The sequence below is a fragment of the Artibeus jamaicensis genome, unplaced genomic scaffold (assembly GCF_021234435.1).
Source record: "Artibeus jamaicensis isolate MK-2021 breed Jamaican fruit bat unplaced genomic scaffold, CSHL_Jam_final contig_3174, whole genome shotgun sequence".
NCBI classification, from domain to species: domain Eukaryota; kingdom Metazoa; phylum Chordata; class Mammalia; order Chiroptera; family Phyllostomidae; genus Artibeus; species Artibeus jamaicensis.
In genome coordinates, this window is record NW_026521738.1 from 5281804 (window position 1) to 5301033 (window position 19230).

Sequence of the window (19230 nt, forward strand, 5' to 3'; positions counted from 1 at the left end):
CTACAAAGGACGTATAAAAACCTTCCCTCTGATGCAAATTCAGTGAGGTAATTCATTGTCGTTTCCAAGCTGCCCTTGAAAAGAATGTCTGTACTAATAAGTTGTCCTGCATCAATTCCATTAGCACCCACAGGTTAAAGACTAAACAATCCTAAACTCTAGCCCCAACTTCACTCTTGAGCTTCAAACTCATATTTATTCAACCACTAGCTCAATATTTCTTCCCCAATATGTAATGCACCTCAACTCAAAATGTCAAAATTGAAATGCACTCTTTGTATTCAGAACAACAGTCATGGCCAACAGAATTTATCCATTCATTCTAGCCAGAAACTTGGAAGTCTACCTTTCCTCCTTTTCTTCACTTTCTTCAGATCCAAGCAACAAGTCCTGCAGTTCTGCTTCCAAAATATTTCTCTAAACCAATACCTTAGCACCATCCTTAACATTACTGCCCTGGGTTCCACTCTCTTTATTTCTTGACTGTGTTGATACCCTCTTCCCACCCCCGCTTTTTGAAGATTTTATTTATTTTTAGAGAGAGGGGAAGGGAGGGAGAAAGAGGAAGAGACAGATCAATGTGTGGTTGACTTCTGTGCTCCCTACTGGGAACCTAGTCTGCAACCCAGGCATGTGCCCTGACTAGAAACTAAACCAGTGACCCTTTGCTTTGCAGTCCGGTGCTCAATCCACTGAGCCACACCAGCCAGGCCTTCCCAGCTATCCCCACTCCCCCCCCCCAGTCTTTTATATTGTTTTCTTCCAATCTCTCCTCTGCAGAGCTGCCAGGATTATACCTGTGGCTGAAAACATCTCAAAGTCCTCCCTCTATGAACTATCCACAATGCTGGCTTCACTCTCGTCTCACACTGCCCCCTGACTTTGCACTAAGAATTCTAAAACACATAATTCACAGCATACTATTTGTATACCCCCTGCTCTTATACCTGCTGCCCCATCTTCCTGGGATGGACTCTTCTGAACCCAGGTCATGCCTACTGCTCTTCAGTTAAGATTCAGCTCACTCCTTTCTTTCAGGAATCCTTCCCAAGGGACCCTGCAGCTGGTGCAGGCAATCCTCCTCAAAGCTCCCACAAAAACCATGTGTGAACACTTTATTTTATGACTCGAATCATGTCTCCCACAAGACCATGAGCTCCTTATAAACTCTGTCTTATACGTCTTTTAATCGCAGATTCTAGCACGCTGTCTTGCATATAATAGACTCTTATACAAATGATAATTAGAATATTCTTTGAAGTAAGTCAGATTGTGAATATCAGCTTTGCCATCTCTTAACCTTTAACCTTGAACAAGTTGATTTAAACTCAGAATCTCAGGTCTCTTAATCTATAAACTAGATATATAATCAACCTACTTTCCAGGATTTTCTAAAAATTAAATAAAATAAGTATATCTTAGTGCTGGGTCTAGCCTAGAATGGTTGTATTTTGTTTGTTTTATTTGTTGTTGTTAATAACATAATTGATGGCACTATGTTGTTACTATTTATGAATGCTTACTGAGTGCATGAATGAGTGATAAATAAAAAGGTGTTTCTATGGGGCTGATCAGAGCTATGCTATAAATGGTACTACCCCAAGTAGCCAATCAGGAGCAAAGGGTATAAGATTCCTGGATGTAGTAAACCAATACTATGGGAGCTGTAGGGGATATAGCCTTCCTTAAGAAATAGCACAAATAAGTGTTACAGTCTTCATCTCCCCTGCTATTTCCATGAAGAAAAATGAGTTAAGACTCCACAGCAGGCATCTGTATGTAGAGAAATGAGATACTTAGCAGCCAGCTTACTTGCTTCTGCTATTATGGTCACGGGGGAAAGCTGCAGGACACAGCGGGCGGGATATGTGGACGTGGCTCTCATTGCCGAAGCATCCACCTCCGTATGTGCTCTGAAAATATCTGTAAGTTTGCTCCCACATAATATGGTGTAGCAGAACTCTCCAGCCCTCATTTTTCTCCTGTGAGACAGACTTTCATGTCTGTCTATTAGACGGCTTTCACAGCTATGCCGTCCCTGCCTCAAACCAAGGCCTCCCCTTCCCTTGCCCAACTGCCACATCTACTGCTTCCCCTCTGCTAAGAACATTCTCAGTATCTCCTCCTCAATATTCTGTTAGTCTTCAGGTTTGTTAATTCTGTTTTCAAAATGGCTGTCCCATCTCTCTACTTCTTTCTGGTCCCAAAGCCAACATTCTAGTTCAGTTTTCATTCGCTGAGTCATCCTGCGACTGCTTCTTAGGCAGCTCCTGCCTCCATCTTGCATATTGCTGCTACATGCGCTGAACCACGTAACTCTCAAAACCTTTTGCAAAGTTTCTGAAGCCAGAAATGCAGTCCTACTTTCTTATTTAATCTGGCTTTCAAGCAGCATCCTGATTTGTTCTGTAACTTCTTTGCCTGATCGCGCCTACCCATACCCACACACACATCCATGCCTGCGTGCACAAGACACTCCCGTGTAGGCCCATTCATGGACCGCTCCAGGTTCCTACCTCTGTGCCACGCTCAGAAACCATGCCCTTCACTGACAGTATCCCTCCTCGCCAACTCAACCTGCTAAGAGGCCAGCTATCCTTCAACACCTAATCAAATACCTCCCTCAAAAGAGGTTAAAGAAGTGACTTTCCCCTCCCCTGCTTTCAGTGTACCTCAATGTTCCCAAGTACTTCAGGCCTCCTCATTGGTTAGGTTGATCTTGACCAACCTAAGAAAACAACCTGTTCTTTTCCTCCTCTCTGAATTTATCCAAATTGAACTGTAGTGTCAAAAAAAAGTGTAATGTATACCATTTTTCTTCCTAGACCTCTTTCCTTCATTCAGTTGAAAATGAATGGATGACTCAAAAAGAGTCATAATACTAACTCATCTTTCTGACCACTATAAATGGTTGAAGTGGAGATTCCATAATCCAAGTCCCATGAATTTAACACTGAAGGAACCATGGAGAGACTCTCATTTCCTCTCTTAATTTAAAAAACTGGATGACATGAGCCCGACGCTACCTGTGACCATGTTGTACACCATGTGGAAAAAGCCTGCCAATAGCAGTAAATAATGACTCAAGAGGCAAAAATGGGAAAATCATAGTCCAACCTGATTTTGACCAAGTCCCTGACTGGTCCCTATGATCTATATAGTCCCTGCTGCTTTCTGTCCATTCTGGGAACTGAATTACTCCTATATCTTTGTGTGGTAGATGGTCATCAAAGATGGCAGCCAACAATCTCATCTATTCCTTTATACACAAATCACTCCATTGGTCAAGTGGAGTCTGATCCCTTCCCCCCGAACGTAGGCTGACATGGTAACCTGCTCTGGCAGAAAGAACCCAGCAGAAATGATAATGTACCAGTTCTAGTCCTAGGCCTTAAGAGACCTGAAAGCTTCTACTTTCACTCCCAGATGTTAGGCAAAGACTCTCAGTTTAGACTACTCTGTGGTTAAGTGGAGGGAGGGAGGCCCAGCCGTTCCACCAGCCCCGGCTGGGGCACTGGCATGTGAGCGAAGACACTGGATGCTCCAGCCTCAGCTGAGCTCCCAGCTGAGCGCAGCCAAGCTAACATTGAAAGTGTCATAAAGAATTGCCTAGCTGAGCCCAGCTAACCCACAGAATTATAAGAAATAATAAATCATTGTTGTGTTAAGCAACTAAGTGCTGGGGTGGCTTATTCCCAGCAACAGCCAGCCGATACACTTTATAGTACTCTTGCTGAAGTTGATTCAGTCAGGCTTCCTTGGGTCATTTACAGCCCGGTCCCAACCAGACTCAGTGCAGGACACACCATTCTTTCTGTCAAAGTTTGTAAGTTCCAGCAGGCTCGTTTTCACTCCCAAATGAGACAACTACATAACTGGTAAGAGTTGCAGAAAGACATAAGATACGTAATGAAAAATGGACTATTTCAGAGCAATTATCTGCATTATCAGAAGTTACTAGAGTCACAAAACTCTTATAGACAGCCTAATAGATATGGTAGAAAAATCCACTGTATTGAAAATGAAAAGACCTATGTTTGAGGTGCACGGTCTCTAGCTATATGTTCTTGGGTCTCAGTTTCCTCCAAGGTGTTTTGAATGATGGTACATCAGTAGCTCTTAACCTCGAGTGTACATTAAAATTGAAAAAGTTTATTTAAAATAATACTAATGTACAGGCTGCACAGACCAACTGATTCAGAATCTCAGGAGTAGGGCCCAGGAGGGGGAAGGTGATTTCTGCCCCTTCTCTCTACCTCTTTTCTCACTCATTCCCAGGAGAATATGATTGATCCTTCCCAACTAAATCCATCTAAGCCTACTCTGCAGGCCTGGTAAAACTGTTCTCAGTCCCTTGTAATTGGCAATCTCATGCCACTAATCCATAAATAGGAAGCCCCAGCCTCCTGTTTTCACTCTTTTTCAACTTTCCCTCTCACCTGCTCCCACCCTGCAGATGTCCCTTTGGGACCAGATGTGAGCCCGTGTTAAGACTGAACCTGGGTAGGGTTGGAGGGTGAGTTTGGAAAGGTCTCCTAGGGTCTCAGTCCAAGTCATCTTCTCTGGCCCAGCTTTGCAGAAAGGGTTATGAAAAGGTTAGAAAACCCTGAGCCCTGTTTTTCCTGTTTCTCCAGAAACCCTACGACAAGGAAAAGCAATTGGCCAAGTAGAGCTCAGGCATTCCTGGGACCTGGCTGAATACTCCCTCAATGTCATCGAAATCTCATAAATACCTCAGATATTTTGAATCTGTTTCTGCTCCTCTCTACAATCTATCAATTAAGAAGGTGTTTCTGAAACTTTTATTTGTGATCATCAAACCAATAGTTTGAAATAAACATAGTAAAACGTGTATACTATAGATTTTATTCTGAAAAAAAATCTGTCTTTCTGGAAAATAAAAGCAACTATATTAACATGTTCAGATAGTAGAACATGTTATTAGGACTCAAAGTAAACAATGCAAACATTTAGTTAAGTTTACCTTAATAAGATTTTATGGACAATGCGCTGAGTCAGAAAACATTTTGTTTCTATTATTAAACTTTGAAAGCAAGCAGGAGGGTGAGCCTACAGTTTTCAGACCCCACTTCTCCTGCTGGAAGAAAGGACCAGAGAGAAGCTGAATCCGGTCTGAAGGCAGACGACGCAGGAGTGAGCACTATAAAAGGCCTGACAGTAATTACTGCTACTGGAATGCTACTGGCCTTTCGATTATCCCAGTGCACTTTATCCTAAAACTAACCCTACTCCTCTGGCTCTCGTTGAAACTAAAAAGATGAGGACTCACAGAGCTCACACACAGGTCTACAGGATAACGAAAACTCATTTAAAGCCACCTCTCCACTAAGGAGAAGAACACCTGACCTTCTGGCTCTGGGCCTTTCTTTTTTCCCCCCTCTCTCTTGCTCTCTTTTTACATGCATCTAATTACGTCTCATTTTCTTTAAGCACACAGTATTAAAGAATGTGTAAGTCATCCAAACATTTAGTGAGTTAACAAAAACTGAAAGAGAAGGTTTATAAACACCGTAAGTTAGCTCAGAAGTAATCCTGCGACAGGCTATTAGGAAGCAGCCCATTAGTTGTTCTTCGCTGCACACTAATCGAGTAAAAGATGGTTACGTGCCATTCGAGAATGGCCAATAAAATGGAGGGAATCAGGTTTTCAGAATGGGGGTACCAGTTATAACCACAGTAGTGTCAATTTAGAAAATTTCTAAATTAAATATCTTTGTTTTCTACAATGCAAATACTATATTAAAGATTAGTGTCAGTAAGCCAACAAAATATGGGCTAGTGTTTTTTTAATCAGCTTTGAAATTAGTAAGCGTAAGTCTTACAACTTTTTTTATTGTTGTTCAGTTACAGTTGTCCTGCTTTTTTTCCCCATGGCTCTCCCCTGCCCTGCCCTCCCCACTCCCATAGTCAATGTCCCTCCCATTCTCCATGCCCATGAGTCCTCTATTCGTGTTTCTTTGCTTGCAGCTCCCCCTTTTCCCCCATTATCCCCTCTCCCACTCCCATCTGGTCACTGTTTGTTTGTCCTGTATTTACAAGTCTCTGGTTCTGTTTTGCTCATTTGTTTGTTTTGTTGATTAGGTTCCACTAATAGGAGAGATCATATGGTATTTGTTTTTATAAACTTTATAAACTCATTAATGAGAATCAATTTTGTTTTCTTTCCTTGTTGTATACAACATATAATTAATTCCTATGTAGAACACTTGATGAAGAAATCAGTCAGATAATGAATTTTTTAAAAAATCACCTTGGATGAAACGATAGACTCTTCCTGATCAGCATTTTTGCACTTTTTTCCTGCATCTTGCTCTGCAGACGTACTTTCTGAGCTTCCCGGTGAAATTAATCGCTTTCTTCCTTGTTGTGTTATGTTTACTTGGGTTTTATCTTTGCAGACTCCTCTCCCACTTTCCCGGACTACATTATCTTAAACACACATAGGCACACATATTCAAAGAAAAAGGAGAAGAATATTATCTCCTGTATCTGTCTTCAAATGCCAATAATATATACCCCCCAAAAGAAAAAGGACAAAGGAGTTAGTGAAATTAATGTTCCAGCTATGCTAATGTCAACTTTAAAACACTTATTTGCAAATTACAAAAGTATTAAGCAGAACAATAGCCAAGAGCTCCAGCCATGGAGTCAGCGAAGTTAAGGTGCTAACATGGGCAGGCTCCGCCCTCTCACTGTTTCACCTCACCTCTCTGAACTTTGGTTTCATCATCCGGAAAACGGAAATTATGATAATAACTCATAGAGTAGATTAGGTAAGACATATACATTTTCTAGGAGAGTACCTGATCTATGTTAGCTATCATATATTTTTATTTTAGCATTGAATTTCTCTAACAGAAAATCTGACATATAGCTTATACAATGCATTTTATGTATAGTATTTATTGAGCCCCCTAACAAGCCACAGTAAGGAATTCAACTTAAGTTAGCTTACACATTAAGAACTCAATATAACCTAACAGGGAGAGTGACCTCTACAAACTTCACTGATGAAGACAATAAAGTCTTCCTAACAGTGGACTCTATACCCCATGTCATACTTCCCAAGGTTCAACAAACATAGTAAGAAAACTTAATTCAGTATAATAATTTGTTAACAAATTCATGAACTATCTAATCAGAAAACAAGAAAGATCTACTTAAGAATAAAGTTCATGGTTATTGTCCATCTCTCCTGTACTTGAATAATAGCTTCCTAAGGACAGACACTTTACTGTTCTGGTACCAACTTGTGTCTCCAGTATCTAGAACTGTGCCTACTGCAAGACTTGTGCTCAAGAAATATGTTTAACTAACATGACTTGTGAACATGAACAGAATTTGTCCAAAGATTCCCTTGAGAGTCTGGATGTGGGTATGTAAGGAAATCCACAGTCACTATTCTCATGCTGGAATGTAAGGGTTAGCAAACTTTTCCTCTAAAATGCTCAGTGGCCCATCTAGTATCTGTCACAACTACTTAACTCTGCCTTTGTAGTGTGAAAGCAGCCACACAGAAAACATACATGGATGGGCTTGGCTGTATTCGGATAAAAGTTTATTTACAGAAACAGGCAGTGGGCAGGATTTGGCTCGTGGGCTGTGGTTTGCTCAGAGCTGTTCCAAAGTACATTCAATAACCTGAAAAAATACTCCATTAAATTCAATTAAAAACACTAATAGAATATGTACTACCCACATTGTTAAATAGGAAAATCAGTAGAACCAACATAAAAATAATGCATTTTTTAAAGGAAATATATACACAAACTATTTAAAAACTAAACTTTACCTAAATTATTTAAATATTTGTTGGAATCTAAATTAAGAAGCATTCCATATCATTTTAGAAACTGTCATAAATAGAACTAAGGACTTCTGGACAATATGGAGGAGCAGGCAGAAGCGCTTCACTTCCTTGCACAACCAAAAGAAAGATGACAACCAATTTAAAAACAAAGAGCAACCAGAACTGCCAGAAAAACATCTGCATTGAAGTCCAACAACCAAGGACTTAAAAAAACATTCATCCAGACAGTGCTGCAAGAGAGAGAAATATAGCCCAAATGAAAAAACAGATCAAAACTCCAAAAAAAGAACTCAGCAACGAGGAGATAGACAATCTGTCTGATGCAGAGCTCAAAACACTGGTAATCAGGATGCTCACAGAACTGATTGAGCTCAGTTGCAAAATAAAAAAAGAAATGAAGGCTACACAAAGAGAAATTAAGGAAAATGTACAAGGAATCAACAGTGAAGGAACAAGGACTCAAATCAGTGATTTAGTACAGAAGGAAGAAATAATCATCCAACCAAATCAGAATGAAGAAACAAGAATGCAAAAAAAAATGAGGAGAGGCTTAGGAACCTACGGGACAACTTTAAATGTTCCAACAGCTGAATCATGAAAGTACCAGAAGGAGAACAAGAGGAAGAAATTGAAAACTTATTTGAACAAATAATGAAGGAAAACTTCCTCAATCTGGTGAAGCAAATACACTTCCAGGAAGTCCACAGAGTCCCAGTGAAGTTGGACCCAAGGAGGAGCACACCAAAACACATAATTAAGTTACACAAGATTAAAGATAAGGAGAGAATCTTAAAAGCAGAAAGAGAAAAGGAGACAGTTACCTACAAAGGAGTGTCCATAAGGCTATCAGCTGATTTTTCAGAAGAAACCTTGCAGGCAAGAAGGGGCTAGAAAGAAGTATTTCAAGTCATGACAGGCAAGGACCTGCATCCAAGGTTACTCTATCCAGCAAAGCTTTCATTTAGAATGGAAGGGCAGATAAAGTACTTCTCAGATAAAGTCAAGTTAAAGGAGTTCATCATCACCAAGCCCTTATTATATGAAATGTTAAAAAGACTTATCTAAGAAATAGAAGATCAAAAACTATGAACCGTAAAATGACAACAAACTCACATCTATCAACAACTGAACCTAAAAGACAAAAACAAAAACAAACTAAGCAAACAACTAGAACAGGAACAGAATCACAGAAATGGAGCTCACATGGAGGGTTATCAATGGGAAGGAGGAAGAGGAGAATGGGGGGGAAAGTACAGCAAATAAGAAGCAGAATAGGTAGGCACAAAATAGATGGGTAGGTTAAGAACAGTATAGGAAATGGAGAAGCCAAAGAACTTGTATGTACAACCCATGGACGTGAACTTTGTGGGGAGAGAATGCTGGAGGGTGGAGGGGCAGTGCAGGGAGGAGAAGGAGAAAGAGGAGAAAAAATTGGGACAACTGTAGTAGCATAATCAACAAAATATACTTAAAAGAAGAAATAGAGCTAAATAGGACTGTACAGCTTGGTGAAACAAATGACCAAATGCTCCAACAGTTATGAATTAGTCAAACCAATGGAAATAGCCAACTCTGGTATTGCTTACTATGATAAAAACTAAAAATGTAAATTAAATAGGACTGAGTTTCTGCCCAAATGGCAGTGTGCCACATTCCAAGTGTCAATATGCATATAAAATTCTAAAATTAAAATATCTACATTTAAAATATTCAACTCTTTAAAATTCCAAGTTGTCCAGTAAAAGTATTCATTCTAGGGACCAGAACTAGCCTCCTTTGCATTAGAAAAAGCCATTTTGATAGTGTTGTTAGAATGCTTTTTACAAAGAGTACATAAAAAATAAGTTAATTGGCTCATAACAATCTTTGTATCTGGATATTTAATTTTTTTCTAAATCCAGGAAATGTACAATTAAATGATAGAAATATAAAAGAAATGAACTATTAAAACAAATCAGTTTATTGTCTTTAGTTTAACTATTACTAACTGTATTTACTTATATGAGCGGTTACAGTGACACTATGTGAATGACAGCTTAACTGTATGCACACACAGGTCATTAAAATCGTGTCCTTTCAATTTTAACTCCAAAGGAACCACTCTTAACAATTACATTAACAATCTGATGTGTATCCTTCTCAACTTTTTCCTAGTTTAATGAAACATATCTACAAATATATATTTATAAATACAGAATAGGGTTAAATAATAAATGCTATTATTTCTGTGGGCTAAATACCTAGAATTGTATTTCTGGATCAAAGTATGTTGTGTATTTAGAAATTTAAGAGACGCTGGCAAATAAACTTAAAAAGCATACCAACTTATACCTCCACCTACTATGTTCAGTGATATCCATTTCTGTCAGCACTGGTTTTATCAACTGCTTAGATTTTGAGGAGTTTAGTGAACAAAAAATGGTATCTGGTTGTTTCATTTTACATTTTCCTATCTTACAGAAATTATATATTTATTAACTATTTTTACTTATTCTTTTTTAAAAGTATATTTTACTGATTATGCTATTAAAGTTGTCCTGATTTTCCCCCTTTGCTCCCCTCCACCCAGCACCCTTCACTCCTTCAGGTAGTTCCCCCCACCATTGTTTACGTCCATGGGTTATGCATATAAGTTCTTCTGGTACTCCATTTCCTATACTGTACTTTACATTCCCATGGCTATTCTGTAACTACCTATTTATAATTCTTAATCTTCTTGCCTCTTCACCCATTCCCCACACCCTGCCTCCCATCTGATGGTTGTAACAACCATCAGATGGAAACCTTCCATTTGATGGTTTTGCAACTATCAAAACACTCTGTATCCATGATTCTGTCTCTGTTCTTCTAGTTTGCTTAGTTTTTTTAGATTGGTGATAGATTTATATTTATTTCCGTTTTACTGTTCATAGTGTTGATCTTTTTTTTTCATAAAGGAGCCCCTTTAACATTTCATATTCTAATGATTTGGTGATGATGAACTCCTTTAGTTCTTTCTTGTCTGGGAAGCACTTTATCTGCCCTTTGATTGTAAATGATAGCTTTGCTGGATAGAGCAACCTTGGCTGTAGGTTCCTGCTATTCATGACTTCGAATATTTCTTGCTAATACCCTCTAGCCTGCAAAGTTTCTTTTGAGAAATCATCTGACAGTCTCATGGGAACTCCCCTGTAGGTAACTAACTGCTTTTCTCTTCCTGCTTTTAAGATTCTCTCTTTATCTCTAACATTTGGCATTTTAATTATGATGTGTCTTAGAGTGGGCCTCTTTGCATTCATCTTGTTTGGGACTCTCTGTGCTTTCTGGACTTGCATGTCTATTTCCTTCACCAAATTAGGGAAGTTTTCTTCCATTATTTTTTCAAATAGATTTCCAATTTCTTGCTCTTTCTCTTTTCCTTCTGGCACTCCTATGATAACAGAATCATGGATTCAGAGAGAGTTTTGATGATTGCCAGATGGGAGGCAGGGTGTGGAGTAATGGGTAAAGAGGTGAAGGAATTGAGAAGTACAAATAGGTAGTTATGGAATAGCCATGGGATGTAAAGTATAGCATAGAAAATGGAGTAGTGGAAGAACTTATATGTATGACCCATGTATGTGAACAATTGTGGGGGGAACTACCTGAAGGAGTGGGGGGTGCTGGGTGGAGGGGAGCAAAGGGGGAAAAATCAGGACAATGTAATAGCATAATCAATACAATATAATAAAAAACAAAACTTATAGGTTCTAGCTCATGCAATAAGAAAAATTTAGGAAGCAGTACAAATCAAAAGAGCTAAAAGTATCATAACTCTGTAGATATGATTATACAGCTAGAAAATAAAAAAGGCTAAAAACTATTTGAATTAATCAGATCATTTAGCAGCATTACTGGAAATAAAGTAAATATGTAAAGCTAAAGGAATTCATCATCACCAAGACATTATTATATGAAATGTTAAAGGGACTTTTTTAAGAAAAAGAGTAAGATCAATACTATGAATATTAAAATGGCAATAAATTCACAGCTATTGGCAACTGAATTAAAATAACAAACTAAGGAAACAAGCAGAACAGAAACAGAATCATAAATATGGAGATCTTCTGGAGGGTTACTAGTTGGGAGGGGTAAGGGGGAGAGCAGGGGGAAAGGTGCAGGGATTAGGAAACAAATTTGTAGGTACAGAATAGATGGGGTTGTTAAGAATAGTATAGAAAGATGGGTTTGGATGGGGTGGGGGAAGTGGTGGGGAGAAAATGCAGACAACCGTAATTGAACAACAATAAAGTAATTTATGGGGGAAAAAAGAACAGTATAGGAAATGGAGAAACCAAAGAACTTATATGCATGACCCATGGAATGAACTAAGATGGGGGATTGCCAGGGATGGGGGGTTCCTGATGGAGGGGGGACAAAGGGGGAAAAATTGGGACAATAGTAGGAGCATAATTGATAAAATACATTAAAAAAGAATAACTAGCACTTTAAGTAACTTTTCAACTACACTCAAATTACGTAAATGAAGTCAGTTCAATATTTGTAATTTGTATTGAGTTGTTACAGAGCAAAATATTCAGAACACTAAATTAAATGCAAACCAAATGGTTTGGGGACTACCTACTACTTCAACCTTTATCAGCATGTTCTCCTTTTCACGACTCTGTGTTGAAAAGTTAGAGGATGGGAAAATAAGAGTACCACACAGTAACATAGTACCAGTGAAAATCTAAAAGCTCCTTTTTCCATCTAGCAAGAGCGCCATGACCCAGGAGTTATGTATAACTTGTCATGGGGCCTAGAAGGCAGAGGGAACAGAGAGAAAAGGGAGTCAAGGAAGGGGAGGCTTGATAGCTTCTGCCCAAATATACTCACTTCCAATCACTGAGAAACAGAGAAAACATTATCCTAGGCCTGAAAAACTGATGATAACGTCCAAGGACTAGTACCTGGGGACTCAGAAAATAAAATAAGCTAGAATATGAACTTGAATAACAGTAGGATAAACTATAAAACTAAAAAACTAGAAACTAAACTTTAATAACAGTAGGATAGCCTAATCAACAAAACAAACGAGCAAAGCAAAATATAACCAGAGACACAGAAATTAAGAACAAATGGACAGTAACCAGAGGGAGATGGGAGGGGATAAAGGAGGGAAAAGGGTGAAGGGTTTTGAGGAAGGACTATAAAGGACACATGGACAAAACCGAGGGTGGGTGGAATCAGGGGAGGGAAGTAGGGGGAAAAGGCAGAACACTGTACTTGAAGAACAATAAAATTAAAACAAAACAAAACAAAGCAGTAGGATAGCCTGATCACTGCAAACATTCACACACCTATAAGGCCAACACCATGAGTTAAACTGAGAGATGTTCCAGAAGAAAACACAAGGGCATATTTAAAAAGAAAACCAGAGCATATAGAGCAGGGGTGTCAAATCATTTTCACCGGGGCCACATCAGCCTCATGGTGCCTTTAAAGGGCCTAATGAAATTTTAGGACTGTACAAGTATCTACTCCTTAACTGTTAAGGAGCTGAAATTATGTTCAGCCCTTTGAAGGCAAACTTGAGGCTGATGTGGCCCCCGGCAAAAGTGAGTTTGACACCCCAGCTATAGAGAATAAATTTGGGTGACTGTATAGCAGTAACACAGTTCAATGCAAGGGCCTTAGAGACAGGCAGAGCTAGGTCTCAGTTACAGCTCCGGCATTTATTACCTAATCTTGGATAAGTCATTAAACATCAGTTAATGTTATCTGTCCTGTATGATGCAGAGGCTCCAAAATATCAAGTTGGTTTCAGATGATCTAAATAAATTATCAATGAACACAGTATAGTAAGGCTGCAAAAGACATTTAAAAAACCCCTATATTTATAACAAGCCTAAAATGAATCCTACATATGGATTTTAACAAATAACTAGCATTGGTCTCTTGACCTGGATGATACATTATTTAAACAAACAAAACAATAACAATTAAATAAAACTACATTACAGAAAAATAGAAATTATTCCAACTTTTAATTGGTACTAACTTCAAGTGCTAATTGACTTTGGAATCTTCCTGTCTTTAAATAAATTCAATACCTAACTTTGCTTTTAAAAATTCTCTCCCAAAGTCTAAATTTATAAGAAGAAGATATACTTGAATCCAAAGACTTTTCTATGTTATTTTGAAGCTTTTGCATTTTAAGTACATTATGTACTATATAATATGCTCATCCAAATGAATGTCAAATTACTCTCATTTGTATTTTCAAGGTGAAGAGCCCCAAAATGTGCTTCATATTTTATGTGGTACATCTATCAAGTGAAAGTTAATAGCTATTTATAATTTGAAGCAAAATATATCTTGGACTGTTGTAAGTATGTAATAGTTGTAGCACAGAAGCAATTACAGTACAAAATAACTGTGAAATACAAGAACTTGTTTGCAGGGAGGTAGTCCAATTTTGGTCAAGTAAAGTTAGTCCCTATTACAGAAACGCTTCTACTGAAGGAAAGTGCCCGCTCCCTGTCCACTACCATCCCCAATTTGCCATTACCTTCCTGCAAATTGAGCATTATCCTATTAATGAGTAATGTTACATATGAAAATATGTTATACATATAACGATGGGGAATTGAAAACCACTACAATGAAATAGAATTCTTGCAGGAAATTTTAGGTTTAGATATGAAAATTCTCCTGATTAAATCACATGTACCTCATTATAATATAAAACCTATTTGTCCTACAAGATCACTCTGATCCTCCTATAATCTAAAGTAGAATTAAATGGGGACTATTCTGTCCATAACATACTTGCTTAAAACTTTGGAAGACTTCTGTGACCACTGTGCTGAATATTAAAAACAGTAAAAGTAGTAAGATATCAACTAAAATATATATAAAATATACAATTTATAAAAGATAATGTTCAAAGTAAAATGAAAAAGTAGCTTGAATAAACTAATCATCCCAAACAAAACCATTATAAATTTTGGACAAAATATTAAAAATATATATATTTGAATGCACTAAAGAGCGACCCGAAAGGCAAAACTAGAGAAGACTCTAACCTTGAGAAATTCACTACATCCTGTGAGGCCTGTGAATCTGAGCTCTGTCCCTGAGAGCATCCCTAATCCAAGGACAGCAAAACGCTGCAACCTGACCGGCTTAACTGGTCAGAGGACAGAGTTTGAGGCTCGTGGAGTGGGTGGAAAGTTAGGAATAAAATTCTGACAGGAAGAAAGCCGCAGGGAGCCAAGAACCAAGACCAATGCATAAAATGAACCCAAACCTTTGCTTGACTACATGTGGGTGGGGGAGAGACCCGAGCCCAGAGAAAGAACAGTGCTGAGAAGCTAAAAGAACTAAGCAGAGACGACGGCTGCTGCCCGCATAGGAAAAGAGCCTAGCACTCGAATGAACTGCCCACTAGAAGAAGTTGCCTATCAGGCCAAATTAATTGCCTATTAGAACCAAGATATTTATTCAGAGGAACAGAAAATCAAAAGGCTCTCCAACACATCCATAACATCCAATTTCCAATAGAAAGTCAGTAAGCAAGAGAATGAATGGGGAAAATGTAAACCGTATAAAAGAAAACAAGCAACCAAAAGAAACTGAACCCGAGATGACTGAAAAGTTGCAAACAAAATGCTGACTAAATAAGACAATGTGGAAAACTTTTTAACAATCTTGAGTTGATGGTAATACCCAGCAGATGACATAAACCGCTGTGATATCTGCCATGACAGTGAGGTATATACTAGGACAGGTCACCTCTTCTTTTAATTCTCCAGCACGGAACCTTGTGAGCCTGGCACTTTTTATTTAATTATATTAACTTATAAAGCAAGTACTGTGCCGACCTTTTATCTTAGACACAACACTAACAGGTTCCTTTGAAAGTCTATGTTAATATTGTTAAGTCTAACACTTGTTAAATCAAAAAATAATTAGCAGGATGTTTGATAAATGGCATAAAATAATAGCCTGTGTTTTAAATTAGACATCATGTACACAACTGAAAAAAAAGGCAGGCTAAGTCATACACTTACACAACTACCATTCTACCTCCATTTGTTCAGAAAAACTTTCAAATTCTACTTAATGTTTTCTTGAAACGAAATCTATTTCCACTGATAACTGGTGCTGAAAGGTTTTAATCACCTAGATTTTCTGTTAACATCCACGCTGGAAGGATTCTTTTCCTCTGGGCAGGGTTTAACTGCTGCTTCCTGAAGTCTGAACATTCACCTAGGAAAGACTAAAAAGAGACCTATTTTATTAATTACTAAAAATAAGCATGCATCCTTATAAAAACTGTAAAATTATTTACTTTGTAGAAAACTACCATGAAAAAAACCATCTGCAACTGTGGACTGAGTTAGTCAAATTTCTCAAAGACAGAAGTTCATGATCTGCACTAGTGGAAGTGTCGGTCTAGAGCACAGGTGGCAAACACAAGGCCCGCAGGCCGGATCCGCCCTCCACCTTGTTTCATCCACGGGGCACTTGTTTCTACCCAGCAGCAGTGCCGAGCTCCTTGCCCCTAGTTAAGTAGTAGTTACATTTATGCAGTTCTAAAATTACATTTGGCCCTTGAAGGCAACTTCGAGGCTGATGTGGCCCCTGGTGAAAATGAGTTTGACACCCCTGGTAGTGTGATATCCTTTAGAGTGTAACTTAAAAAGAGCAAAAGTGGAAGAAATGCTAGCAAATACTGTTTTAATATGTCTAATTTCGGTTGTCTTTTCTCTCCCCAAAACAACTTAAGGAACATGTTGCAAATGGATGATATCTTCAATTTCTGGCCGCATGCTTTGTGGTAGAAGTCTGAGCTGCTGCTACCTCTGCGCTTCTTTCCAGCTGTGGGGCACCACTTTTCTCATCAGGCAAATTCATCGAGGACGATTCTGGTGTTTCATTCAGCATGTCATCTGCATCGAGCACTTGGCTGTTTCTATAAAACAAAATAACCAATTCGTCATTTAAATTTAAAACACTTCTGTTGCCTACCATGCCATTATAAATGTGAGTCTCCCACTTGGGAGTTATGTCTACTAATGAGTCATCTAATGAGTTATGCTACTTTTCTCAGACTTAGCAAAACAAAAAAAGCAGATTATAGTATAATAGAACAAAATGTATAGGCTAGAATATGTTCTTCCACTTCTGACCACAGTGTCGCCATAAAATACATTAATCTTTCCAAATCATGGGCCTAAAAACCACAGCTATTGATGAGATGAGGAGCAGCCATCTCTGTCAAGGCTTAAGAGCTATTTACTCATTTAATTCAATATTTGTCCAGATAGTCCATAAAGTTAAGGACACCACACAGTGTCCAAAGAGATAATACAACTGAAAGTACACCAGCTAAGTTAAGCTCTTGAAAAATAAAATAAGTAAAATCCTGATGTCGAGTTCCTACACAGCTGCTCTAGGGGCCCGGCAGGAGAGCCACTTGTGCAATCTCCCCAGACTTGTGTCCTGACCAGAAGCTAAATGTTCTGAAGCAGGACATGATCACATGTGGAACATACAAGCCAAGTCAATTACTTTCCGCTTGCTACAAATTGCAGTAAGATCATGCAAAGTTGTTGCACCATTATTACTTAGGTAGGCAGAGAGATGACCCAACAAATATATCTTTTTGAAAATTTGAAATTTAGTGTAAAAATACTATTTTGAGTTAAAACGGAGTTAACTGCTGGTATGTACTAGGACATGGATGCATCTCAAAGGCATTTTGCAAAGTCAAAGAAGCTACATACTTAACGGGCTATATATCATATGATTCCATTTACATGACATTCTGAAGATGCTAAGCTACAGGGACAGAAATCAAACCAGTGGTTGCCAGGGGCTAGAGAGAGAGTGAGGGGAACTATACAGATAGTTGATTGCTACCACCAAGAGGTAGGCATGCTAAAATAGATTTACTTTTCAATCTTTTTGCATTTTTCTCCCATTATCATTTAACACCCCTGCCCCTGCACCCACCACACTGTTGTGCATGTCCACGAGCCCTTAGAGAATCCACTAGCTGACTACGTTCCTCAGAAGGACCCAGACAATAAGCAAGAAGGTATACACTAGTGAGGCAGTGCTGAGGAGCTCAAGAGTAGCTGCCTCTATAGGTCTGTGCTGGAGGCAGGGGAGGCTGCCAAAACACGGGGCTCCTTATTAGCAATGGGGATGGCAGGATTCTAGAACTGTACAGGCCAGGTGGTTAGCATTACCTATCAGAGGCTAAGTGGATGTTACTGGCGTAATGGACAGCAAGCTGGAATGGCACTGACCAATAAGCATCTGTACCGATGTCTGACCACCTAGCTGGAGACCGCAGTTTTCAGCTTTCCTTGCAACTCTGTGTAGTCAAGAGCCTAATTCTTTTTTCTCGGGAGTGTAAATGGAAGTGATATGTACAACACACTTGTCCTAGATTCTCCTCTTCATTTCCTTCCTACCAATTAAGAACACCAAAGATGAAGCTAATCTGGAAGCTATATATTGAGGATGATAGAGCTACTCCATTAGCTGGAGTGTGTGAATTACATTATGAAGGAGAGCACTCCTACAACTCTGGACTATTATGACGCAGAAAAATACGCATTCTTGTTTAAACACTGCATTTGGGGGTCATTTTATTAAGCAACTTAGCTTTTGCTTTAGTACGGGTATCAGCAAACTACAACAGTCCAAATCCAACCTGCTACCTATTCTTGTAAATAAAGTGCTACTGAAACAGGAGAACAGCAGATTTGAGTTATTAGAACATAGATCATATGGTCTACAAAGCCTAAAATAATTACAAAGACAGTTTGTCAAACTATATTCTAATACATAGCTCCTTTTCAGAAAGTATTGAGTATCTTCAATATATCTTTATTCTGCCTATTCAAAAGTTAAATGATTAACCAGTGAAAGCAAAAAAATCCTTAAATGAATAAAATATTGCCAAAATGCTTAAAAGGGAGGGCTACATGCTTTGAATGATACAAGGTCTGTCCTGAAAATGTCCAACAGTGGTTAATATAACAAGAACAGTTTGTGTGACATTGATGACAGCCAAGAAGAGTGGACTGGAATGCACATGTGTGAACAACAATGACTTCACTGTACTAGTGAGTGGGGGCAGTAGATGCCACTGAGTGAGCATGTGTACTGTGTGGCCACTGCATTCAAGATGAGCGGGTAGAGCAACAAATCTGCATCATATTCTGCATCAAGCCTGCACAGTCCTCAGTGGAAACTATCTGGATGATTCAGAAAGCTATGGACAACTGGTGATTGGCAGCTTCATTATAACAACGCGCCCACTCATGCATCGCATCTCGTGCACAACTTTTGGTAAAACATCAAATCACCCAGGTGACTCAGCCCCCCTACAGCCCAGATTTGGCACCCTGCAACTTCTG

At 38.8% G+C, this 19230-nt stretch overlaps 1 protein-coding gene across 3 annotated transcripts in view; it reads right to left on the bottom strand.

The window, feature by feature from the left end:
* APLF (aprataxin and PNKP like factor) overlaps positions 1-19230 on the bottom strand; it is a 97643-nt gene that overhangs the window by 45603 nt on the left and 32810 nt on the right. For all 3 annotated transcript variants that reach the window (XM_037126334.2, XM_053663301.1, XM_053663302.1), the window contains 3 exons: positions 16658-16769; positions 15977-16073; positions 6272-6450 (listed from right to left, as the gene is read on the bottom strand). In XM_037126334.2, coding sequence (XP_036982229.2) covers positions 6272-6450; positions 15977-16073; positions 16658-16769 — 388 coding nt within the window. The remainder of the gene's footprint in view (positions 1-6271; positions 6451-15976; positions 16074-16657; positions 16770-19230) is intronic.